At 37.8% G+C, this 26,869-nt stretch overlaps 1 protein-coding gene across 1 annotated transcript; it reads right to left on the bottom strand.

Annotated features, from left to right (window-relative positions):
• Nucleotides 1–5,190: 5,190 nt before the first annotated feature.
• On the bottom strand, nt 5,191–25,654 carry LOC306650794 (sentrin-specific protease 8). The gene is made up of 2 exons (XM_079123110.1): nt 25,425–25,654; nt 5,191–6,140 (listed from the first exon to the last, which is right to left on the bottom strand). Exon 2 carries the CDS (start codon nt 6,102–6,104, stop codon nt 5,466–5,468), a length of 639 nt encoding a protein of 212 aa, XP_078979236.1. The 5' UTR covers nt 6,105–6,140; nt 25,425–25,654; the 3' UTR covers nt 5,191–5,465.
• Nucleotides 25,655–26,869: the final 1,215 nt, after the last annotated feature.

Genomic DNA, 26,869 nt, shown 5'->3' with positions numbered 1-26,869 from the left:
GGTTCAATCCCTGGTACCAAAAGAAATGAATAAATAAAATAAAAATTTCCCTGAGACTACATGTGTTTTCCTGTTGAGGAGTATGAAAAACAGATTTGGGAACAGAATAACAAATAGGAAAAGGGAATAATGGCACCAAAACCTAAGGCAAGAGTGAGGTGACTTAAAAAGAAGCAGAAGAGAGGGACCAGATGATGCTTTATTGAAGGTACTGGCAGAATGTAGAGTGGGTGGGGAATGGAGAGGTGAGCAAACCCTGGGAGACCACTTTAAAACTTCTGCAGCAGTACAGAAGAAAGAGAATGGCTGTTTGGGTTCAAGTGGTGGCACTGAACAGAGAAATACATGGATTTAAAGGATACATGTGCTGGGCAGGTGTGGTGGCACACACCTGAGACTTGGGAGGCTGGGGCAGGAGGATCAAAAGTTCAAAGACAGCCTTTGTAATTTAGCAAAGCCCTAAGCAACTTGGTGAGACCCTGTCTCGGAATAAAAATAAAAAGGGGTAAAGTACCCTTGGGTTCAATCCTTAGTACCAAAAATAAACAAATAAAGGATCAACAGGACTATGAGGCTGATAGATATGAAGTCTGTGAGAGAAAAAGCAAAGGACAACTTCTAGATTCCTATCTAGAACTAGAAGGGGCAGTGGTGCCATATCCTGAGGTAGGGAAAACTGATGGAGCAGGTTTGGTGGAGGAAGATGAGTTGAGTTTGGGGATTTGTTGTGTTTGAGAATCCTATGAAATATCCAAGTGAGGGTGTCCAGTATACAGGTAAATGGATGTACAGATTGAAGTTGGAGAGAGTTCAGGAGAGAAGGTCAGAAGTGCCTAATCGGTCATTGACCATGGGAGTGAGTGGGAGGACCTAGGAAGTGGGTACAGTGAGAAGAGAACTACAGCATGTAAAGAAGAAACCGAAGCTGGCAAACTGATCAGGGAAGGAAGACAAAACTAGGTTTCACATCAGCTAAAGGAAGAGTTGTGTGAAAAGGAGGGTTTAATGATGCTAGGAGGCCTAATAAAATAAGAACTAGTGATCTTACTGAGAATTTTTGTGTGTGGAGTAATGGGGGCAGAATCCAGATTAAAGTGGGTTGAGAAGTGGGAGGGAGGTGAGGCATTGTAAGACTATAGACATTTTAGATCTGTGAAGAGAAGGAAGCCAAAGGCCAGCAAGGGAGACATGGGGAAAGATGGGGAGACTTTACACATTTAAATGCACATGGAAAGGAGCCAATTGAGGCTGTTGACAGATGTGTGAAGGAGTTGTTTACACAAGATCCCTGTGCACAGATGGAAGAATTAGCTTTAACTCTGAGGGTCACTAGAATAGAAGTGAAGGCTTAAAGATCAGTATAGATACAGGTAAGTTTGTGTATCTGGTGTCAGGAAAATTTGAGTTCATCTCTGGTGGCTTCTTTTTCTTTTTTGAAGTGGGAGAGTGGGAGTGGGGTGAGGACTTTGCAGGTTTGAGGAGGAATTCTGAGGGAGAGGCTGTGGAGAACTGGAGTGTGAGCTGACGAAGAGGCAAAGCCTCGTACAGAATGTGTCTGAACTTGCACCATGGGAAAGGGTGTTCCTTCTAAATGCAGGTTGCTTGGTTTTGGTACACGGGGTAAATATCCAGAAAGTTGCCCCTTTCTTGTCTTCTAAACTAAACTGCAGGATCTAAGAGTAATTTTTTTTTCTGGAATAATAACTCTTCCCTACTGTAGGCATTGAATATGGCGCTACTTCCTTTGACACTCTGGAATGTTAGTTTTTCCCTAATTAGAGCATTTCATTTAAGTACATTTAGCACTTCATTTTTCCTCAGCCTCACTTGGAATTTACCAATTTTTCCACTTCTGTGCAGAGCACTCTATTCTTTGCTTAGTCCTAATTTTTTTTGATGCAATTCCCAAGGCTTATCTTTTTTTTTTTTTTTAATAAGATTCTCCAGACTGCTGCTTTTGTTTTACTTCCTATCTTTCATATACATGGAATTTGAAAGGTGATTTAATACAGGAAATACAATGTAGGGCTTTTAAAGTGCCTTAGATCAGTAGGTCGATACAAGGATCTGATCCAAAAATGACCTAATGTATAAAACAAAGCCAGTTATTATATAGGTTCTGCTGCTTAGCAGTTGAAAAGACAGTTTCTCATTACTGGTTTCTTTAATATGCCAGAATATATGAAATTTAGAAAGTGAAGCAAGGTTACGTTAAAAATGTTCAATTGAGGAATTCTTGCCACCATATTCTTAGAGGAGAAAGGAACAGGTGGAAAGTGTGAGAAGGGGAGATGGAAGCCATGTGACTTGTTTCTTATTTATAAATTGAGAATAACTAGAAAAACAAGAGAATTTAATGAGATTGTTTATGTATAACTTTTATAATGTTTAAGGTATTTTATATATCTAAAGATGCACTGATGTATGGGTGCATGTGTGCACACGCATGCAGTACCCTACATATTATAGAGTGATATAAACGTTAGTTGTTGCTATTCACCATCCCTGAATAAATTTCTCTTTTGTACCTAACAGTATTTTTATCAGGCCATTTCCCCCCATAGTTGTTTAGCTGCATGGTAATGTAAAACTGAGTTTTCAAACTTGCTGTAAAATAGGACTGGAGAGTAGGACAAAAGGGAAATAAGACTTGAGTGTTTATCATATGCTTCACATATGATATTTAACCCTATAGTACCTGCATAAATAGACTATCTTTATTTTGCAGATGAGGCTCTTAATCTCAAACTTGCCTGAGGTTTTAAGTTTATAACTGACAGAACTTAGGTTTGATTAAAACATTCACTGTTTCTAATACCATAGCATGTAAATTTCTGTATTTTCTCCTTTTCTGCGAAAGAATGCATTTCAATATGATTAAATAACCATGTGACTGAGAAATCCTACTTTGCTATTTCAATGGAATGCCTATAACTAAAACATAAGTCAATATGAATATAGTAAAAATTGTGGTATAGTAAAAATAAGGTACATGTCAGAAATATAATCCACTTGTAATTTTAAAATTATTCTGAGCTAGTTAGGACCAATGCTTGTGAATTTCAACATATACCAAGGGCAGAGATATTTGTGGTTTAGACAGTAATAGATAGAAAACACACCAGTGTGTGTGTGTCTGTGTGTATATGAAATATTTAAAAAATATTTAACCACTGTTTACAGCTGAGTTTACGTATGGTGACTGTTTTCAATTTTATACTGAAATCCAGATTTGGACAAATGTAAATATATTCATATTACAAAATATATTGTATTCATAATATGATACAAAAGAATATTTGGAAGCTTAGACCGGTTTTGAATAACCTGCTTTCCTTTTGAATATTCTGAAGCTGAATTTTGCATTGTGGATCATTTTGACTCTAAGAATGAAGGGAGCACAATACTAGCCAAAGATATTTTTCCTATTTTGTATCACATAACATTTAATGGTGTATGATCAAGCTGGTGCATAATTTCTGGGCTTTTATAGTTATATAGTGAAATATAAGTCAATTCTTAAAATTTCCTGTGATTTATAATGTTAATATTTACAAAAGATGGTCCCAAAACTTTTACAGGAGACTTACCTGTGACATAGTCCAACATTGCTGGATATTTATGAAAGGAGACCTTAGATTTATTTTTTTAAAAAGACTTATTGGTGCAGTTCAAAAATAATTTATTTCTGGAATGAATCTTAGAGAATTAGGAAGAGTGCTCCCATTATATATCAACTCTCAAATGGAAGACAGTCTGACATTTAAGCAAACATATTTTGCTTTATCAGAAAGATGACAACTTTTCTCAAAGATTTAACTCTTTCATAGTCTAGACCAGTTTCTTAACTCAACAGTCACTAAAATAACACTGCTTTCTTAACTACACTTACAAGTGTTGCCTATCAGCAACTTATGCTATTTTTCTTGTCTCCATTTTACTATATGGCTGGCAGCCAGTTCCTAATCTTTTTGCTATTCTCATCTTCTATTAGTTCTCCCTTTTATCCAACACATATTGACCTGAAGTTGAAACATTTTTTTTGTAGTTTTCTACATTTTTTGACTTTTAGTCTCAACTCCTACTCTGGCAAGCTATGAAACTTCTATGTATATACACTTACTGTTTTCCCCTTCCTGGCTAAAAGGAACTGAATTACTGCCTCTGTGGTCACTGGGTGGTGAGGTTATTTTGGGCCAGGGCTTGGGGCAGGGTAAGGCTAGGGAGGTAGTTGAAAGACATTTCATGCTTTGAAGCTAATCTTTGGTTTGAGTTCCACAGGTACTGCAATCTAATTCTCATAAGGAACAGAATTAATGTGTCTTCAATTAATCATCTGATCATTAATTGTTTGAAACAAGTGAAAAAAACACATCAGTGGTTTTGGGTGGACAGTATTTCTTTTTGCTTTTGGTTCCACATTTTAAAAATTACATTGTCTGCAGTTTGAATTAAGTGCCTGTGGTTTAGAAAGGTCACTTTTCTTCCTACTTAAGAAACAAATCAACTTTAAATTTCAGACATGATAAGAGTTCTGAAATCACCATAATATAACTGAAAACAGTTCTGTGAGATTAAGGATAAGAGTAAAAACCACAACTATCAAAAATCAGAAATATTTATCTGAAATAACAGATATCTATGGGAGTTATCAGCTGAATTTTAGAACCAGAGACCTTTGGACATAAGGAGGAAGTGTGTACATGGCTAACAAGGCAAAGAAAAGCTGTTATCAACCTACAGTAGCAAGTCTACTGAGCAAACTAACAGGTCCACCACAGCCACTTATTTTAATGAAGTTACTCAAGATTTCCCTTTTCTTACAGCATTCCAAGAATCAGATGGAGCAAGATGGGCTCGTAACATCTTTATCAAATATTTGCAAAGATTATGCTGATAGCTAGGAAAGTCTTTGCATAGTGAATGGAAGACATCCCTGAAATGAATAACTGATTCTCATAATACTTAGGTCTTAATGAAGTTAGGCCTTGATCTGTTTCTAGCAAATGGAACTTTTTAATTATGTAGGCCAGGTAACAAGTTTTTGGTTCTTCTATACTTCTCTTCTTGCATTCCTCTAGATTTCATACATACTTGATTTGTTTTACAGATCACTTCTTTTCCTTTGGAATAAGCCAATGTGGATAAGGGAGACCAAAAGTGAATTCACTTTATACCAATAAAAACACGTCTTATTTGAACCTCATGTATATTAAATGTTGTTTGTTTTAAGGTTTTGGTGTGTAACTTTAAGACATTTTCACAGAACATATTGCTCTCAAGTCAGGGTTAAAGTGAAACTTTCTATTAGAATAATGCAGAGGATAACATTCTTCTTTTTCTTTTTTTTTAAATTAAGCTTCCTCTACCAAGCATCTTCCCTCAGGCACTGAGACTGGGGTCATCCAATATATGGGGAAGGGCAGAAAGAGGAGACTTCAAAAGTCACAGATATTCTTCAGTAATTAATTTTTAGCAAGTCTGGCAATTAGATTTTTCCATTCTTCCCTCTTCTTTGTGATGTATGTAGGGGTAAGTAGCTGCAGTAGTGACTCTGGCTGTTGCCTAAAGAAGTTCTGACACAAAGCCTCAGTGTTACATATCACATACATCCCACAGTCATAGCTGTTTTGTTGAGCAGGGGCTTTTTCTTCCACAAAGACCAGTTTGTCTCCTTTTCTGCCTAAGAAAGCCTCTAGTTTCTTTGCTACCTGCTTTGCATGAAATGAGTTGCTTCTGCTATGAGAATCATAATGAAAAAAGCTATTTTTATCTTGGAGATAAACTAACAAACTCCAGTGGGTTCCCCCAGCTGCCTCATTAGAGTTATCATTGATGGCCAAAAATACAACTTTCTTGTGTGGAAGTTCCAAGGGTTCAAGGAACATGGCAATTTCTGATGGGCTGCTAGTGCATTTGATGAACTGGGTGACTTCGGGGCTGATGAAGCAGACGTGGTCAGAACAGTCACGAAACTGACTGTTGGCAAAGTACTCAAAGGCAAATCCAATAATATGGTCATTGAGCCAGCTTGGAGGATCTAATAGTGAGACATCCGATTGTCGCAGTAGACTGTCCATATAACTCAAGACTACAGGGTCCATTTTGTACTGTCCAAGGCTGCTCAGAAAATCCAGGAGCTGAAGGAGAGACAGAAGACAATATTTACTGTTGAATATAATGCCAGAATGTAAAATAGTTGCTTTAAAGGGTTGTGGTAAACATTGTGTTTAGCAATAATGCCTGGATAAGAGTAAACAAGAAACTCTAGCTTGTATTGTATATGAACAATTAGAATGAAGACTGGCATTTTTCCATGCAGACAGGAAGTATGACATTTTAGTTTTTATTTTAATGCAAATATTGGTTAAACTCATAGCTAATGTTTTACCAAAACACCAGAACAGTGGCTCTTCAGTAAATATGCATAATGAAAACAAGTTAATTTTCTATTAAATATGACTTTAAAGGGTCTGAAGAAAAAAATTAGTAATCACCAAGGGAAACAGTTTTTATTTCAACATTACTTTTCAAGAGATAAAATATTGCTTCTTACTTCCATAATGGAAAACGACAGTGGTTAGAGTTCTAGTTAAAAAAGGAACAGTAATTTCAAGAACAGAAAATAATGAGAGTAATGAAATTCATCCCCGATTTTGCCCAGCTATAAGTTAGAAATTCTTTTGACATTTTGAAAGATAGTATAGCATGGGAATCAGGAGATGTGAGTCTAGTCCTAGTTTTACCATCGATTTCCTAGTATTATTTTGAACAATTAAATGATTTTGTCCTTGTTTCTGTCATCAGTAAAAGGACATCTACTTGCCTTACACACTTCAGAGAATTGTAGAGAAGGACAAAAAAATTTACTTGATAGTATCAAAAGAGTTAAAAAAGTGATACATATAACATTTATATTATCAATTGGATAATATTAGTAAGATAATCAGAAAATCCAGACAGAAGTTCAAACCAATCAAGCAAATGTGGTTTGGGAACAAATATTTGTCCATATCATCTTGTACAAATGACAGAATGATTAACAGCAAAAGCAAGACAAGTTGTCTGATGGGATTAATATGCTTGACTCAAGTCAGGGAGCAAAACAAAGGCAAGAAGTCTGAAAATGTAGGTGATGACATAATATTTGAATTTACAGACTCAATAGAATTAACAGTTAACTGCTATGCATTGACCTGGCAGTACAAAACCCCACCCACCACTTATTGGGGCATTACAATTGTACCTATTGGTAGGATTTGTTGTTACATCATCACATCATCATACGTTCATACAATATAGCAAGATAATTTGGCCAATGTCACTTCCCAGCACTTCCTCCTTTCTTCCCAACCTTTCACCTTTTGGTCCCTTTCCTTTATGGATCTCCCTTTGAATTTTAGGAGATCTGCCCCACCTTTGTTTTCCTTTTTCCTCTCTAGCTTCTGCATAATGAGAGAAAATATATAATCCTTAACTTTCTGAGTTTGCCTTATTTTGCTTGACATGATGGTCTCTAGATCTATTCACTTCCCTGCAAATGCCATAATTTCATTTTTCTTTAGAGCTGAATACAATTCCATTGTGAATATATACCACATTTTAAGAAATTCATTCATCTGTTGATAGACACCTAGGCTGGTTCCACAGTTTGGCTATTGTGAAATGTGCTACTATAAACATGGGTATGCATGTATCACTGTAGTATGAGGACCTTAATTCTTTAGGATAAATACTGAGGAGTGGTACAGCTGGGTCATATGGTGATTCCATGTCTAGTCTTTTGGGGGAAACTTCATACTGATTCTCACAGTGGTTGTACTAATTTATAATCCCACCAAAAGTGTAAGTGTTCCTTTTTCTCCATATCCTCTCTTGCACTGATTATTCTTATATTCTTTTTTGAACAGATTTTATTCTCCATTTTCTCCAAACACTAAAATAGCACATGGCATAGTAATTTAGCACACAATATAAACTGCTATATGCAATACAAATTGATATATGCAACCAGTTATGCCCTAAATGACTGTTTTAAGTGTCGCTCTTGGAGTCCTCACACTCTTAAATGACCTTAATTAATAAAATTATCAATGAACAACAAAAGGAGTCACTTCAGAAAAATCTTAATGTAAAACACCTCAACTCTTAGGACTTTTGTAAAGGAAATTCTTGATTTGCCTCTCTACATCTAAGCCAGAGCAGTCTCAAGTTCCTTTTTTCTTAGGGTAACACTGCTATGGTTCCCAGTTTGAGATGATTAAATTTAATACTGCTACTTTCACCATAGGGCCTTCATTTAAACAGCATTTCAAGTGGAAGGCGTATGAGAAAAGAAATCAAATTTTGCAGCAGACCAAAATTATTCTATGAAATGCAGAAATGGCAAGAGTTTGCCAGGAGCTCAGCAAGGTTTAATAAAAATACAGTGGGTAGACTTTATAATTATACACTTTTCAGGAGGTGATCAGAGAAAAGCTGAGGAGAAAAGATGACATCTGGGACAGTAGCCCTTTAGAATGGGTAGACAACTCGAAATACATAAAGAATTTCATGTTACATCACCATGCGCTCATCTGATATTAAACTGGACATTATCAATAATCACCTGAAAGGGTTTTCCAATACTGAGGGTCTTTTAAGCACAATTTAAAACATGCTAAAAAATTTCCTTCTGCTTCAATCAGCTTGTGGTTGTCCTTGGCTCTGGGCCTGCTTCTTAGCCAGTACCTCTCCAGAGCTTCCCCAATGCCAAGGAACAGTAAGATACTTTTCTGTAGGTGCAGAGAACAGAAGCACGGCCTTGGTTGGAGTAGCTGCGGGAGGTAAATTTTTTCCCATCAATATGGAAGCTCTTTGTTGCCATTGTGAAGCAAGACATCAGTGTCACTCAGATTGTTTTCATTTCCAGTGATAATGTCTTATTCTGTGAATTTCCATTTACATCAACTACAGACTTATCCATCCAGAAAGGTCTATCTGCTGAGCAAGGGCTCCTCTTCTGTGTTCTTTTCTCAAGGCTACATAATTGTTTGTCCCAGTCATTTCCTCCCTCCCCCTTTGCTTGACAGGCAGGTGCTGTCTCTCATGCTTTGTGTTCTGTGATGCAGTGAGCCTGGGGTGACACCTTTGTCAATCAGGGGAGGGCCTTCAGTGTGTCTCAATATGAACCTGCAGTGCACGATGAGCATCATGGAAGCCACAATATAGAAGTAAAGGTAACTGATGCACAGTTGCTAGGCCAGGTCAAAGATAAGCAGTGTGTGGGTCAGCCCCTTGCAGAAGAGTACAGAGCAGGCGGTGGCCATGGGGGAGAGCCAGACAGCAGGACTCACAGAGCCGCTACTATATAGAGACAGGCGCTTCCACTGCCCGCCCACCAGGGTCTCTCTTGGTGTCAGGTCCCATTTTTTGTATTCTTTTTTTTTTTTTTTTTGGGTGCTGGGGATTGAACCCAGGGCCTTGTGCTTGCAAGGCAAGCACTCTACCAACTGAGCTATCTCCCCAGCCCCCCATTTTGTATTCTTGATGGCTATCATTCTGACTGGAGTGAGATGAAATCTCAGTGTAGTTTTGATATTCATTTCCCTAACTGCTAATGATGTTGAACATTTTTTCATATATTTGTTGGTCATTTGTATTTATTCTTTTGAGAAGTATCTTTAATTAATTTGCCCATTTATTAATTGGGTTATTTGACTTTTTGGTATAAAGTTTTTTGAGCTATTTATATATTGTAGATATTAATTCTCTATCAGAAGAATAATAGCAAAGATTTTCTCTCATTCTGTAAGTTCTCTCTTCATGTTCCTGTTTCCTTTGCTGTGCTGAAGCTTTTTGATTTGATGCTGTCTCATTTATTAACTTCCTTGGCATTATTTCCTGAGTTTTATGTGTCCTATTGAGAAACTCATTGCCTGTGCCTAAAAGCTGGAGTGTTGACCCTGTCTTCTTCTAGGAGTTGCATAGTTTCTGGTCTAATTCTAAAGTGTTAGATCCATTTTGAGTTGATTTTTGTGCAGGGTAAGAGATAACGGTCTAGTTTCATTCTTCTACATATGGATAAATCAGTTATCCCAGCACCATTTATTAAAAAGGCTCTTTATTCCTATGTATGTTTTTGGCATCTTTGTCAAGGATCAGATGACTGCATTTGTGTGGGTTTGTCTCTGTCTTCTATTCTGTACCATTGGCCTATGTGTTTGTTTTTATGCCAGTATCATACAGTTTTTGTTACTATAGCTCTGTAGTATAATTCGAAGTCAGGTATTGTGATGCCTCCAGCATTGCTTTTGTGGTTTAAAGTTGCTTTGGCTATTCTGGGTCTTTTATGCTTCCAAATGAATTTTATGACTGTTTTTGCTAGTTCTGATAAGAATGTCATTGGTATTTTGATGGGGTTTGCATTAAATCTGTATATTGCTCTTGGTAGTATGGCCACTTTAACAATATTAATTCTGCCTATCCATGAACATGGGACATCTTTCCATCTTCTGAGATCATCTTCAATTTCTTTCTTCAATGTTATGTAGTTTTCTTGTAGAGGTCTTTCACTTCCTTGATTAGATTTATTCCTAGGTATCTTATTTTTCTTTGAGGCTATTGTGAATTGTTTTCCTGATTTATTTCTCAGCAGACTGGAGCACAACAACATTTCTAAAAATTGCACAGTAATAAAAATATCATAGGCAGATTTAGAGTATAAAACAAAGAATATGATAAGATAACAATAGGACTCCTATAAAAGACAGGGCTAGAATTATGATGTCAATTTAATTAATTCTACCATTAGACCAGTTATTTTACCACTTGGTTACACTATTAAAACATGCAATTTTGTGACAATTATTTTTATGTAATCAAAACCATGCAAAAACCTATTAAAACACACACACACACACACACACACCCTTTGAGGAAAAAAACTAGAGTAAACGAAGTAACTACAGGGTATCCAAGCTGGTTATGCATGGTTTATCATGATTTGAACTACTGCAGAAATAATATACAGCTGTTAATGTATTTATATATAATTAAGATGGTATGAATTAAAATTTTCTTAAGAAGGAATGAAGAAGGAATAACCAGAGTAGTGATATAAACTGGAGCCAGGAACAAAGTTAATGAGGCGTAGAGCATATTTGTTATGGGTGAGCCACAAATTTGGCTCTAAGCTTTTTGGCAACTAAGTAGAGAGAGTTAAGTTAAACATTCACAATGTCCATAAGGTAAAAACAAAGCAATTACTTAGAAGAGGTAAAAGTATTCTTTGTATTAAGGTCATATAATTTTTTCTCAAGAAATTTTCATAATAGACAACATGGTGTATCTTAACAAATATGCCCATAAATATGGAGCATGATAACCACGATAGTGTTTTTTATAATGGTCCTTAATATCTAGCCTGAGAGCAAACGGGCAAATGGCAATTCAGTAACAGCAATCTGGTGGAGATCAGGTACTCAGTTTGCTGATCTGTCTTAATCTAAGAGTATATGAATGCAAAGGGAAATGACTACATGTGGGTCAAGCAAGGCTCCTAGATACAGGACCCCACTCCCCATGCTTTCAATGAATACTATGTAGTGGTGAGTACCAGACTGCGCAGCTTGGCAAATACCCAGGGATCTGTTCTCTATGCTGCCAGTTGAAGTCAGATCTGCATCTTTACAGTCAGCTTATGAAGAGAAGAGAGCCTGAGTACAATCATCTCACCTTGGAGGGAGTGTCCACAGGCAGAGACATTATTTTCAAAACCAAATTTTTTTGTGGCCTAGGATACAGCTCAGTGGCAATGTTTGCCTATTTTGTGAAGACCTGGGTTTGACACCCAGCACCACACACACACATAAAAAGTTACATTTTCTCTGAGTTTTAAAACATCTAGCACTCAGAGAAGGATTAATCAAACCCTAATTCTATTTCATACAGCATGAATATAATAATTAAACTCCCAAAACACTAAAGCAAAGAAAACTAGTCTTTGGCCAAACCACTCTCAGCCAAGAAAAAGAGCTCTAAACTACTTTTCATCTAAAGACTTGAATTTTAGTTTCGATTCTGTTACTTGCTGGCTCTGTGACCATGAATAAACTACTGTATTTCCTCTTCAGTAAAGTGAGACTATTAAAATACAACTTTTACTATACAGTATTTGTCAACATAAAGTGAAGAAACAAGTAACTAAGATTTTTTTTTTTAATCCCAAATGATTTCTAGATATCTATCATGCCATCAGGAAATTTAAACCCAATAACTGATAACTAACTGTATTTCATTCAACAAATATTTATTGAATGCTTCCTATGTGCTAGGCACTGAAAGTACAGAATGAAAATGAAATAACCACAGTTCTGAAACTCACTGGGTTTAAGTCTATTTTAAGGAACAAATATAGTATACACAATTCTTTTAGTCAATAAACACTTTCTGAGCATCTATAATATTAGGTGTTGTGGGTGATACAAAGATGCTTACAGTCAATGATGGAGGAAACCAGTAAAAGGCAAAATAAAACATGGAAACTTAGAAGGAAAAATTACTTCTGGCTAAGAGGGTTAAACAGAAGGAGTGCCCAGACTAGGAAAGGATTCAAGGAGAAAGTGGCATAAAAGTGAGCTCTTGAAGGGCAAGTGGAATTGGATGCATGGAGAAGGGCATTAAGGTGGCAGAGAACAAGGAAAGTGCCTCTGGTGTGGAGAGAATCTTGAGTAGTCCAGTGTGGCTGGAATGAAGTGGGATTAGGTGGAATGTATATAAGGGCGGAGTGTAGGTGAGGGTTAGAGGAAAATTATTAGAAGTTAAGTGATGCTGTACTCAATTCCGTGTGAAGGAATTTAGAATTTATACTGGAGGAAATAGGTGCTATAAATGGCTAGGTCAATGATTTAGGAAGATTAAGAATTCAGTTACAATATATAGAATTAATAGGGAGAGAAACTGAAGGGAGAGATCAATTGGATTTTTAAAAAAATGTATATATTTTTAGTTATAGAGGGACATAATACCTTTATTTTTACTTATTTTTATATGGTGCCGAGGATTGAACCCAAGTGCCTAGGGTACATTCTAGGCGAGGACTCTACCAGTAAGCCAAAGTCCCAAATTAGTTTCTTTTTTTTTCTTTTACTAGGGATTTGAACTCTGAGTCACATCTCCAGCCCTTTGTTGTATTTTATTTAGAGACAGGGTCTCCCTGAATTGCTTAGTGCCTCGCTATTGCTGAGGCTGGCTTTGAACTTGAGATCCTCCTGCCTCAGCCTCCCTAGCTGCTCAGATTGATTATAGGCATGTTCCACTGCACCCAGCCCACCTTTACTTTCAGTAAAAATCTAGCTGAAGCCAGGTGTGGTGGCTCATTCCTGTAATCCCAGCATCAGCAACTAAGCAATGCCCTAAGCAACTTAGTGAGAAAGTAAATGTGGGATGTAATGACCTAAAACAGGGGAAGAAGTGGTAGGAATGAAAAGGCAAGGAGAAAGAGATGCTGCAGAGAATCACTAAGACAATACGTGATCAGAAGAGGGTTAGATAAGAAAGAACTAAGAAATGATCTGGTGGTTTTCAGCTGGGGTGACTGGGAGGCTGATGATATCATTATAAGTGGAATGGAATGGACAAGAACCTAGCAATTCCATTTTAGGAATCCTCCTTTCTATATCATGAGCATTGTGTGTGGCCTATCTGAGTTCCAACATGTTTGCCATATAAATGTAACATAAATATAAGGGAGTCAGAAACTACAGATTAGGGGGAAAAAAGATAAATGAGGCCTCTTAAAATTTACTTATTGTCTGTACATTTCTACTATTACTTTGGCTTTTGCTTTGTGTTTGGTTAATAATAATTCCCTTTAGAATTAAAAGACCTGTGTGTTTGGTCTTGGTAAATGGTAAGTTAGACTGGGGCAATAGCAAGAAAGATGGCTGAATTGGGGGAGGGCAATGACTTTCTCATAATTCTATTAGTAAAATCCTGCAGTTCTGTTTTGAGGCTAGGAGGCTTTAGGTCTAGGCTTTGACTTTGTACTTGCTATCTATGTGACCCTTGGCAAATAATTTATCCCTCTTTCCAGGCTTATATTCCCCATCTGTAATATGAGATAGTAATAAAACTTGTGTAGCATTGCAAGGTAAACTAAAAATATGAGCGAAAACACTCAGCATGTTGTCTGGCATATAGTAGGCTCTCATTTCCTCCCCAAAATATAGCATTTGTTTATATAAAGCCACAAGTCATCAAAGATAGAAAGAGGCATGGCAATGACTGTGCTCTTGTGCTTTATCTTTGGTGTAAGAGTGAATGCTGGGCTGGTGGAGTAGCTCAGTGATAGAGTATATACTAACATGCAGGAGGGTCCTGGATGTAATCCCCAGCACTAGAAAGAGAGAAAAAGAGTGGTAGGGGGAGGGGAGAGAAAGAAACAAATGCTAACTCCAGAGAACACTATTCTTTCATCTGAGAGTAAATGATGTTAATGTTATCAGTATATACAAACCCTGTGGTTAGAGGGTTTAGTTTATTGTATCTTTCAACATCTGTAGCTAAATGAAGCTAATTTTAAATTCACAGTGTAGAACACTTCTCTAAACAAATCTAGTTTTAATAGGTGGAAGGGACTTTTTTTTTCATATTAATCTTGAAATCTTAAAATGTATACTATTTTAATATTTTTGTTGAAAAAGTAAGGTAACTAAATAAAAACTAAAAAGGAAAACTTACAATCCAATAGGAGCCATTCTGATTACCTGCTGATATAATTAAGGGAAGAAGCTGCTGGTTTGGTAATAAAAACATTAGGTTGGGAGTTCAAAGACCTGGGATTCAGTTCAGATTTGCAATTAACTAGTTGTTTGTTTGACTCTGAATAAAACACTTCATCTAAGTCTCCGGTTCACTATCTGTAAACCAAGGGGTTTGGATCAGATAAGTATTGGTTCTAGCCAAGGAAACAAAATATAATCATCAATGGGTATTTTAAAGAGCATATATGATCTTTAACTAGGAGTAGAGGGGTTTTTTGTTTTGTTTTTATTTTTGGTATCAGGGATTGAGCCCAGGGGCGCTTAACCACTGAACTACCTCTCCAGCCCTTTTTAATATTTAGAGACATGGTCTTGTTGAGTTGCTTAGGGCCTTGATAAGTTGCTGAGGCTGGCTTGGAACTCATAATCTTCCTGCCTTGGTCTCCTGCAACACTAGGATTACAGGCATGTGCCACCATGCCTGGCAGTAGAAGGTATTTTAAAGACATTCCCAAGTAATTCTACGATTTGTAAAATTGTCATCTAACTCTACATTTCACAACTCTAAGTCTAAGCTTTCATCTGTGTCATTTTTTTCTTTTAGCAGTATTGGGGATTGAATCAGGGGCACTCTACCTCTAATCTACATCCCCAGGCCTTTTAATTGCTTTTTGAGAAAGGGTCTTGCACAGTTGCAGAGGCTGGCTTGAATTTGCAATCCTCTTGCTAAGCCTCCCTGAGTTGCTGGTGTTATAGGCATGCACCACCAGCATGGCCTGCTGTCCCTTTTTATAAAATCCTGAAGAATTCTAATTTTCTAGTCCAAGGGTTAGCAAACTATAGCCTGCAGGGCAAATTTAGGCCACTGACAGTTTTTGTGAATAAAGTTTTACTGGAACAAAATCCTCATTTGTTTACATATTGCCTTTGGCTGCTTTTGAGCTACCACGACAGAGATGAGTTGCCTACAAAGTCTAAAATATTTACTGCTTCGCTTCTTAGAGAAAAATTTTGCTGATTCCTATTCTACACCACTGTTTATGCAATCAATTGTAATCTTCTAGGTTGAATTGATTTTAAGATATTTCAAAGACCTAATAATGCACTGGGGCTATTTACTAAAATATCTTAGTCAGTTTCCAGGGAGATGAAGTTACTATTATTTCTTGCTTTTTTTTTTTTTTTTTTTTTTTGAGGTGGGGTAGTAGGGATTGAACCCAGGGATGCTTTCTACTGAGCTATAACCCCAGTCCTTTTTTTTATTTTGAGACAGGGTCTCACTAAATTGCTTAGGGCCTCAATAATTTGCTGAGGCTTGTCCTTGATTTGTGACCCTCTTGCCTCTGCCTCTCTCAAGCTGCTGGGATTTACAAGTGTAATAACAGTGCCCAGCACTATTATTTCAATCTGGAGTTTTTATGAATAAAAATGTTAAAAATACTAATTACAGTGGATATAAAAAAGAATTGTCTATTTTGTAGATGTATACATAAATATTTTCTAAGATCAAAAATTTATTAGGGGGCCAGGATTGTGGCTCAGTGGTAGAGCACCACTTGCATGTGTGAGGCACTGGGTTCAATTCTCAGCAGTGCATATAAATAAATAAATACATAAAAATAAACTTCCATTGACAATTAAAAAATATTTAAAAAATTATTCAGCATCTTACATAACAAGCATTTCCTAATGTCTGTAGCAAGGTTTCATAACCTTCTGGGAAAAATCTGCCTATTGGTGTTTGAATGAAGTAGTAAACTCCAGATAACCTATTTAGAGTAAAGCCCAACAAAAACATACAACCCAGAACTGTAATCTTCATTCATTTTTTTCCCCATAATTATTCTCAATGTTCCTTTAAAACAAGGGAACAGCATCATTTGGCATATTTTAAAAAACATACAGGGTGCAGTGTTTCTTCTCATTTTAAGTGAAGATTATAAAGGCTTCTACCCAATTCTCTTCTTCCTTCCTTGGTTACTGTTTCAAGTTGAATCAAACTTCAAATGCTCACAAATGTGGTCTGTGCTTCTCTAAATGGATATGTGACTATGTGCCAGCAGGTACCAACAAACGAACCCATCATCAAGAAATAGACTAACTAGGACTGGGGTTGTGGCTCAGTGGTAGAGCACCTGCCTAGCATGTGTGAGGCACTGGGTTCAATTCTCAGCACCACATATAAATAAATGAATAAAATAAAGGTCTATTAACATCTTAAAAAAAAAAAAAAAGACTAACTACAGTAACCACAGTGCATCTTCCTACAGGTTCAATTTTACCAGTTTGAGGGGCCAAGAGTTAAACAACTTAATTATTGACAAAATATTTTAATTAGTAACTTAAAGCATTTTAATTATTAACATAAACATGGACCCATTATAGTGTAACATGCAAAATCAACATGAATTGAAAAAAATAAGAGATTCCCATAGGAACTCCAGCCAACCCATGGCAGGTAATTTTCCTCTGTTTTCAGTCTCTTCTGCTAGCTTGGATACTTTCAGTGGAACAGTCCAATTTTTGTTCACAGTGATGTAACCTAAACACCTAATTCTCAGGAACCAGATTCCTAATAATTATTCAAGGCATGAGCACAGCTTTTGCTTCTATAGCTTAAATGTCTATGAGAAAGATATTTACTAAAGTAAATTTATCACTTGGTCCACAGTGTATTTAGTGGGTCTTAATGGTACCAATTTTGCATATAAGAATCAGCCTGGAAAATGAGCCTAGCACTGTATAATAAATATGGACATCACCTCAGAGTTTCTATTTTTCTTCATACCTTATCCAATTGATAACAAATCCTTTGATTCTACAGCCAAAATGTTCTGAATTTGTCTAATGTGCTCCATTTTTGTCACCATTCTTGTCTGAACCTACTTAACAGGTCTCATTTCTACTAATTACACAGAAAATTCTTCATATAGCTGTCAGAACAATTGTTTAAAATTAATTTAGGTCATGTCTGTCGCCTACTTGGTGTGCAGGGGAGCAAATTCCCTACTCTAGCTTACAAAATCCTATATACCCCATATGATAACATGGCTCCAGATACTCTCCCATTGTCATCTACCATTATTATTCTTCTTGCTCATATAACCCTAGTTATATCCACATTTTTATTCCTCAAACATGCTGTACCATGCTTTTTCCCTCCAGAGAGCTGGTATACTAAATATGCGTGGAATTTCTAGTGGCACCTTCTATTGGGTAGATCCCAGTTTATTTTGTTTTATTTTAAACATGGGGGTCTCACTAAGTTGCTGAGGCTGTCTGGAACTCACAATCTTCCTGCTTCAGCCTCCTGAGTAGCTGGGATTACAGGCATGGATCACTGCTCTTGGTTCTAGATCTGTTTAAATGCAGTTTACAGTCTGATCAGCCAGAATAAAGAGGCTACCAGTCACTCCTCTATCACTCTAATTTCAATTCCTTGTACAGCATTTGTGACTGAATAGTTTAATATATATATTCAATATATTAAATGAATAAATTATTAAACATATTTAATATATTTTATATATTCAACTATTGCTTGTTGAATATTTTCTGCCCCCTTCTCTATCTCCCTCCCTCTCTAAAGCATGAATGTAGTCTCCATGAAAATAAGGGAACAAGGGCTGGGGTTGTGACTTAGTGGTAGAGCGCTTACCTAGCATGTGTGAGGCACTGGGTTCTATTCTCAGCACCACGTAAATAAATAAAGGCATTGTGTCCATCTACAACTAAAAATAAAAAAAAGAAAAAATAAGGGAATAAGGGACCTTGTCTGCCATTCTAACCCTAGGACCTGAAACAGTGCTTCTCAGGCAGTATTCAGTAAATAATTGTAGAATAAATAAATAATGGAGTATGGATCTCAATTACATAAATTCTAACAGACAAAGGCTTACATTTACAGAAATTTAGAAGTGTAATGACCTTTACTCTTCCTTCTAATCTAACTTCATACTCCATATAAGAGTTCTTTGGTTTTGTACCCAGGGGAAAAGGTATAGGAGCTTGACTCTCAATTAGCTGTGTGACATTGGAACAGACATAGATAAGTCAAGGTACAATATAAAAACAAACCAAAGCAGAAAAAAAAAAAAAGAGTAAAAAAGTAAAAACAAACCAATGCATACATCAGAAATTTAAAATATGATGGTGGAACCATTACAAATTAATGGGACAAATTATGGATTGCTTCAATGTTTTCAGTGAGTTCCACTGAATCCTATGTTCTATAGCATAGAAAGTCCATTAGGACTTCCTGTGAAAATGGAAATGTTCTTTATCTGCAATGTTCAATTTGAAAGGTGACCAGTGTGAATGAAGAACCTAATTATTTTATTTAATTAAAATTAAAAATTTAAATAGCCACGTGGACAGTTGTTGTGGTACATGCTTGTAATACTAGCAACTCGGGAGGCTGAGGCAGGATCACAAGTTTAGGCCAACTTCAGCAACTTAGCGAGACCCTGTCTCAAAATAAAAAATAAAAAGGACTAGGGACTTAGCTCAGTGGTAAAGCATCCCTGTTTTAAATCCCCAGTATCAAAACCAAACCAAACCACAACCAGACAAAAAACAAACCACATGTGACGAGTGGCCAATATACTGGACAGTTCAGTTGCATAGGTAAGAAAGAAAAAAGAAGATTACATAGTTAAAGAAGTTAGGGAAATGCTAAATCCTACAACTCTATATTAGAGATTTATAATGAAGACAAGCACATCGGAAGCTAGAAAAGGTTTGAGAATAAAAAAAAATCATTTAACTGTTACAGGTTTGATTTTTCCCAAACTTTTTTGACCATGAAATTGTTTTAGTTGGGTATCTATTAACAACTTGACTGTGCACTGAAGTTGAGGATATACTTGCTCGATTTTTAAATAAATGGCACTGGGATAACTCATTAACCACTTGACTAAAAAAAAAATGCTAGAATACTGCTTTATATCAAATTATATTCTAGAAATGTTTGTTAAAAAGTGAGAAATATGAAACATTAGAAAATAGAAGTCAATGCATTTATATTACTGGTCAATAAGCACATGAAAAGAATTCAATACCATACTAGTAATCAAAGAAATGCAAGTTTAAAAAAAAAAGGTAAGGCATGCAAATTAAAACTAGATTTCCTTTTTCACCTATCTAATTAGCAAGATGAGAAAACTACAAATAACTAGCATTGCTGAGACTAAGGGAAAATGAACACTCATTTTGATAGGAATGTAAACAAATAAATGCAAGTTTTTTTGTTTTTTTTTTGGGAGAGGTGTACCAGGCACTGAACCCAGGGGTGCTTTATCACTGAACTACATCCTTAGTCCTTTTTAATTTTTGAGACAGCATCTTGTAAAATTGCTGAGAATGAACTTGAACTTGTGATCCTCCTGCCTCAGCCTCATGAATTGCTGGGATTATAGCTGTTGTGCCATTGCAAAAGCAAGCTTTTTGAAGGGTAATTGGACATTATATTTAATTTTTTTTCCTGCTGTACAAAGGATTGAACACAAGGGTGCTCTACCATTGGGCTATATCCTTGGACTTTTCTATTTCTTAATTTTAGACAGGGTCTTGCTAAATTGCCCAGGCTAACCTCAAAACTGTGATCCTCCTGCCTCAATTTCCAGAGTAGCTGAGATTGTAGGTGTATACCACCATCCCAGCTGACATTACATTTTAATACGTTTGTATATATGGGCTTGGATTGTGGCTCAGCAGTAGAGTGCTTGCTTGACCTTTGTGGCACTTGGTTCAGTTCTCAGCACAGCACATAAATAAATAAAATAAAGGTCTATTAACAATTTAAAAATATTTTAAAAAATAAAAAAGAAATGTACATATGCAGGGATTACACTTTTAAACATTTATCTTAAGGGAAATGTTCTATGTGCAAAAATGGTCACATCAATACTTATAATAGAAAAATTATAAACATGGAGATCAAAAGATGACTTGTGTTTAAATAATGGGGTTTCTACACAATGAAAGTTTTCAACTATTAAAGTTGTAGATGTAAATTAATTGACACAGAAAAATGTTCATAATATGCTGTGAAAAGGGCACTTATATAAAATTTGTGTATAATAAAAATATACACAAAATAAGAACAATATCCATCAAAATTTTTTTAAGAAATAGGATTAATGCTTTCTTGCTTCTTTTGACACTAGCCTTAATCTCCCTCCCCTTTTTCTGCAGTGCTGGGATTGAACATCCCTTTCTTTTCTTCTTTGGTACTAAGTGAACCCAGGGGTGCTTTACCACTGAGTTACATCCCCAGTTCTTTTTGAGATAGGGTCTCATTAAGTTGCCCAAGCTGGCCTTGAACTTGCCATCCTCCTGCCTCAGCCTCCTATGTAGCTGGGATTACAAGTGTGGATCACTGCCCCCTTTCTTTTTAAAATGAACACAATAAATACAACTATTTCCATTTTTTGGGAAAAAAATATATCTCCTTCTAGTCTTACACTGACCTAAAATATGTCTGCTTCTTCAACTTACACATCTTACTTCTGTCCCTTGGAAAAAACAAAATCTATCTTTTACACAACCTTCAAACACAATGATTTAAATATACTTTGCTGTTTACAAAACAGAAGACTGTTGAATTTTTTAAACATATTTTTTGTTGTAGATGGACACAATACCTTTATTTTATTTATATTTATGTGGTGCTGTGGGTTGAACCCAGTTCCTCACATTTGTGAGGCAAGCGCTCTACCACTGAGCCACAAGCCCAGCTCTGTGTCCAACTTTTAATATATGATTCCATTTGTTCTTTCACAAAAACGAATCACATTTGAGACCAAATGTGTTTTTCATGGCAGCATAAGCAGAAATATTTTCAGGAAGGAAGTTCAAGTCTTGTTTTTGGGCTTCAATTTCCCCCAATTAAATACTTCCTTTTAGTACTAAGAGTAAACCATTGGAAATTTGTATAATGTGACATGTAAAAATTAACATCAAGATTTATACTACTCTCAGTGCAGAGATTAGATTTTATTCACCCCTATATTTGCAGTGCCTGACAAACTAGAGAAATTTTAAAATATGAATATTTTTTCTGAGTAGAATACAGAAATGACATTCTAGTTTGAAAAGCTCCTAAAAACATATAATTGTTACAAACAAAGGAAATGTTATTAATTTTAGGACTTATAAATTAAAATGACTTTTTTTTTTTTGGTACTAGGGATTGAGCCCAGGGGCACTTAACCACTGAGCCACATTACCAGCCCTCTTTTATATTTTACTTAGAGACAGGGTCTCACTGAGCTGCTTATGCCTTGCTAAGTTGCTGCGGCTGGCCTGGAACTTGCAATCCTCCTGCCTCAGCCTCCCAAGTTGGTGGTATTACAGGTGTGCACTATTGCACCAGCTTCTAAGTAAAAATTCTTAAAAAGCTTTCTAAGTTTCAAGGACTATTGCTGCTTTCAGCAATAATTTTTTTTTATAGCAATAATCTTGATTTTTTTTTTTTTCCATCTGTGTTGAACCACAGTACCACCCAAGGCTTCCAATCATGCAATGGACAGACAGTCAACAGATTAGTTATGTTAAAGAAGGTGGCCTCTTAGAGAATCTGGTTCTGAAAGTTAAAAACTTTTTTTTTTTTTGGCGGTACTGGGGATTTGAACCCAGGGCCTTGTGCTTGCAAGACAAGCACTCAATCAACTGAGCTATATCCCCAGCCCAAAAACTTTATTCTTTTCGGTTAGTAATATTTAAACCCCAAATTCAATTTTTTGAATAATGTGATTAACAAGCACATAATTTCAGTACTAGCAGGGATTTCAGCAGTTAAGTTTTTAATACTCTAGTAGTGATCAGTTTTGAAAGAGATTATCTAGGCCTTGAGGACTTTCCTTTTTGATCTTCAGTGAGCTTTACTCACGCAAAAGGTTTAAAGGATTGGTAAGGAGAGAGGAGTCCTGACTTAAAAAAAAAAAAATCAGAAATGAAGGATTCATACAGATATAGATGGGATTTGATTAAGGAAGGTCTCACTAACATTTTGGAACCTATACATGTGGTAAGGCCATTGCTTTACAGAAGTGCTAACAATTCATTTATAAGACTGAAGAGTGGGCTTGCCTCTTGACCACATAAAATGCTAGTTGATCCCCCATTTGGGTGTATCGTCTATGTTTCTTTAGATAAGTCAGCCCATTTGGAAATAACATAATTCAGTAGACTCTTTAGCAATTACTTCGAGATTCAGTTTTTTACAATATAAATTAATTTATGGGTTTAGTCTCCTCAGTCCCCTCTTTTGGCAAGTAACCAAGACATTATTCTACATTAATTTTAAAAACAGAACTCTTGTCACATTATTCTTCAAAATTTTAACATTTTTCTACTATCTATCAAATTAAGTACAAATAGTCTGGCATTCAGTGATTCCCACAAAAATTGCCACTGATTTATTTTCTAGTATTGTTCCTATATAAATGTATACCCACAAGATAATTTCTCCTGTAGGCCGTGGTTATTAGGCAACAGTAGGTTAGTATTAAATTAGTGGCTTGTTGCCCCAGAAGTAAAGGAGAAGCAAAAGAAAATAACCAGCCCATCATTACTCCAACAGAGATGATGGGACAGGAAGTGAACACTGTACTATGATCTTTCTGAAACACAGATCTGTCATGCTGTTGATTAAAATCATTACACTGGGCTATTTTAAAACCTGGGATCTATAGACCAGGATGTGGCTAGAATTCAGAGTTCTATGAACTTGGACTTGGGAAAAAAAAAGGCATCTTCACTTTTAATAATCTCTAGCTGAAATTCAGCATTTTCTTCAATAAGTGCAGGCAATAAACTATAGTAGTATTAACAGTTTCTATGTCTTTGTCATCAAAATATAATTTATATTCATCACTAATTTGAAATTACATAATTAGACTTGCTGCTGGATGTTATTTAATGCATAGAGAAGTGCATGTATTACTATTTCATATGTTTAAAAATATTTTGAAGACTTTCAAAAACATTGTTTTCCACTTTATTTCTATGTATTTTATTTTATACATTTGAAAACATTTTTGAGAGATCTGGTTTACAGGTCAGATGGACAAAGAGACCCACACTGTAAAAGAGGTTGTTATTTTTCACTATTAAATGCTTATAGTATTATCTAAACTCTTGGGCATGGAATTCACCACTCATAATCTGTTATACCCACTTTGTCATCTTCATCTCTTCCCCAACCCTATTCTTTATACTATGCTGTAGTCATACTAGATAATAGTAACTCTTCTTATCTGGTGGCAGATAGACAAGTTTTTGGATTAACCCTAGTTAAGAGATCCATCATGCTGTTTTGCTCTTTACCTTACATAGCTCTTCTTTGCCAAGTGCATTCTTTTTTGATGATACTAATAGGGCTATATTTTAAATGTCTTTATATATATCTTATTTCTAACTTAAATGATTAATAATAGAAGACACATTCTAAATTGTGTAGTAATTTCCAGGTAAGTGAATGTTCATCAACCCCAGGATCTCATAAATTGGCTTAACTCTGATTTCTGTTTTGAGAATAGAAAAGTGAATGGCCTTTACGTTCTAGTCTGGAGACACAGCTGATTAACACATACAAGAAAGAGAAAGGGACGGCAACAGTAACTGAGGCAGATTTCATTTAAGATTGAGAGAACTAAGCTGAAGGGAAAGGCAGGAGTGATTTCTCAGTTCCCAGAGCAGTTATTCAAAACTTTCATCTCTCTGCTCAAGCTTTTCATTCTGTTCTCAACTGTTGTCAAATGACCCCCATATTTATGTTAACAGAGCCAACACCCTCAATTTCCTACCCTTCCCTACCTTCCATTTTCTCTTCTCTAGTTTGTTGGATGGCACCCCTAACCTGGGGAGGTTTACAAAAATACGGTTGGCCCTTAATTGGTGTAGGGTGGGTAAATTAAAAACAAAACAAAACAAAACTTCCCGGTCGATTCTACAGAGTAACACAAGGTTTAGTTCACTAGTGTTCTTATACATTAGCTTCCTCCATCCTTGAATTGTTCACTTCACGGTTCCATGGTACACTTTAACTCTTAAACATTTCCCGTCTTTAAAGAAAACATTCTTGTGGCCCACATTCTGGTTCCTGATTTCTCTCCTTTAAAATAAATCTTATAAAAGGGGTAGTTTAAAAGGAAATCTACCACAGTATGTTTTCGCCAGGTATACTATCCAGGCCTGCACATGTTTTCAGCTGTCATCTCCATTCTACCTACCATTTCTTTTACAAGCTACTGCTCACTAGTCTTTTAACACACTTCTTTGAGTTACCCAAAGGTCACTTCCTCCTCCACAAACAGGGGTCCCTTATCTGTGCTCCGAGAGCATCCTATATAATTTCACCGAGATATCACTGAGAAATCGTCTGCACTTCAAAAAGCTAAGTATTTCTTTCGCGTCTGACTTTTTGGAAGTTAAGGCATGGAAACCAAAGAAAAGTCTGAAGAATGAATGGAAAGGAACAGAAGGAAAGGGAGGCTGGAGGCGGAGACAAATGGGGGGGGGGCGTGCCTGTGTGGGGGGAGGCGGAGGCTATGAGGGGCGGTGCTGAGAATCCAGCGGGAGCATAGGTGGGGGGGATACGCTTCTCTGGGTGGGGGACAAAGCGATCCATAGCCGGGACAAACTGAGACAAACCGAAGTGGGGAGGAGGCTTCTTACCTGCCTCAGGCCTCACCACCCCAAACAGCCTTCAAGCACCTCAGTATTGGCCGGAAAGCGAGAGCTAAGGTCGCAAACCCAGAGTTTCTTTCCCCAGCCTTGCGACATTCCTCTCTAGTGGAGAGTGAATATAACTCGGAGTTCCTAGTCCTGCCGTAAGGTGAGGAAGAAAAGTCTGGGCGGGGCCGCCAGGGGCGGGAAAATAGGGCGTGTCTGCGCAAGCGCAGTTGTGCGCTCTGGCGGCGTCACGTGCGGGGGTGGGGCTGGGCGAAGCCGGCGCAGGCTGGCAGTAGGGGGCGTGGGAGTTAAGTGCGCGCGCGCCTGGTAGCCCGCAGCCGAGGAGTCGTGCGGGGTGGGGCCGCGTGCGCGGGATCGGGGGCGCGCGGGCCGAAACGGACGAGGGAGGCGGCGGCGTTGGCGGTGACCTGCGGAGAGTCTTGCTCGGATTGTGAGAGGCGGCGGTGGAGGCATTCGCCGCACCGACAGAGGCGGCGGTCCAACGCGTGCTCTCTGGGCGGGGTGAGGCGGGGGATGTGCCTGCCCCGGCCGGGCGGAGTCTTTCTGACAGGGGGGGGATGCGCGGCGGCCGCTCTTCCGAACCCTGAGGCAGTGGGCCCACCCTCGCTCAACTGTCTGACCCTCGGTCGCCTCGGCCCCCGCTGCCTTCTCCGGTCAGACCCTGGGGCCGAGGGTGGGAGGCGGCTTCCGCTCTGGAGGAGGGAGCTGTGGTGGCCACCGCGGCGCAGCCCGAGGTAAGACCCGCCCCAGCGGCCCTGCAACCCTGCCCGGCCCACGTCCCAGTCTCGCTCTTTGGCTCCCGCCGGGCCGCCCCGCCCCGCCCCAGCGGAGACGCCCCGCGAGCGGATCTGTCTTGGAGCCTCCCAGACTCCCTAGCCTGGCCGGGATTCCCCAGAGACCCCACCCCTCGTGTCTTCCATTGGCCCACCCCGTTTGGTCCTCCAGCCTCAGCGGCTTTTCTGTCACCGTCCCCCGTCCGCGGCAGACCCGTCAGAACCTCCTTAAGACTCAGTATTGAGTCTCCAGACTTCGTTACGCCTGACCCGATCGTAGTCCCGGAGACACGGCCAATTCCTAATCCATTGCGACCCGTATCTCTTAGGATCTCCCGGATCAGTCGCTGCTCCCGCCCTCACTTCTTAATAGGACTCCCCCCGCCCCCAATACGTACCCAGTACGCTGTCTAGCCGAGTAGCACGTCCCCTATGCTTCGCGGCTTTTGGACAGCTTGTGTCAGGATGCTCTCACCTCTGGTAGATTTAGGGTCGGCCCCTCTAGACACCATCACAGCTTTGGGTCTCTACCCACTGTTGTGTCTCCCAGACCTTATCTTTCTCCCTGTTTGTGATCCTTTTTTGATTGAAAGTTCTTTCCAAAAAAATTCTGATTTAGTCTAGAATATTCCCCCTCAGTTGGGCTAAGGGAAC

This window comes from Sciurus vulgaris, assembly GCF_902686455.1.
Source record: "Sciurus vulgaris genome assembly, chromosome: 2".
NCBI classification, from domain to species: Eukaryota; Metazoa; Chordata; class Mammalia; order Rodentia; family Sciuridae; genus Sciurus; species Sciurus vulgaris.
Note: the sequence above shows the minus strand (reverse complement) of the source record. Positions and strands in the feature narration are given on the sequence as shown.

Bases quoted from the DNA above. Each gene is read 5' to 3' on its own strand.
- LOC306650794 (XM_079123110.1), bottom strand. From the start codon at position 6,104: ATGGACCCTGTAGTCTTGAGTTATATGGACAGTCTACTGCGACAATCG.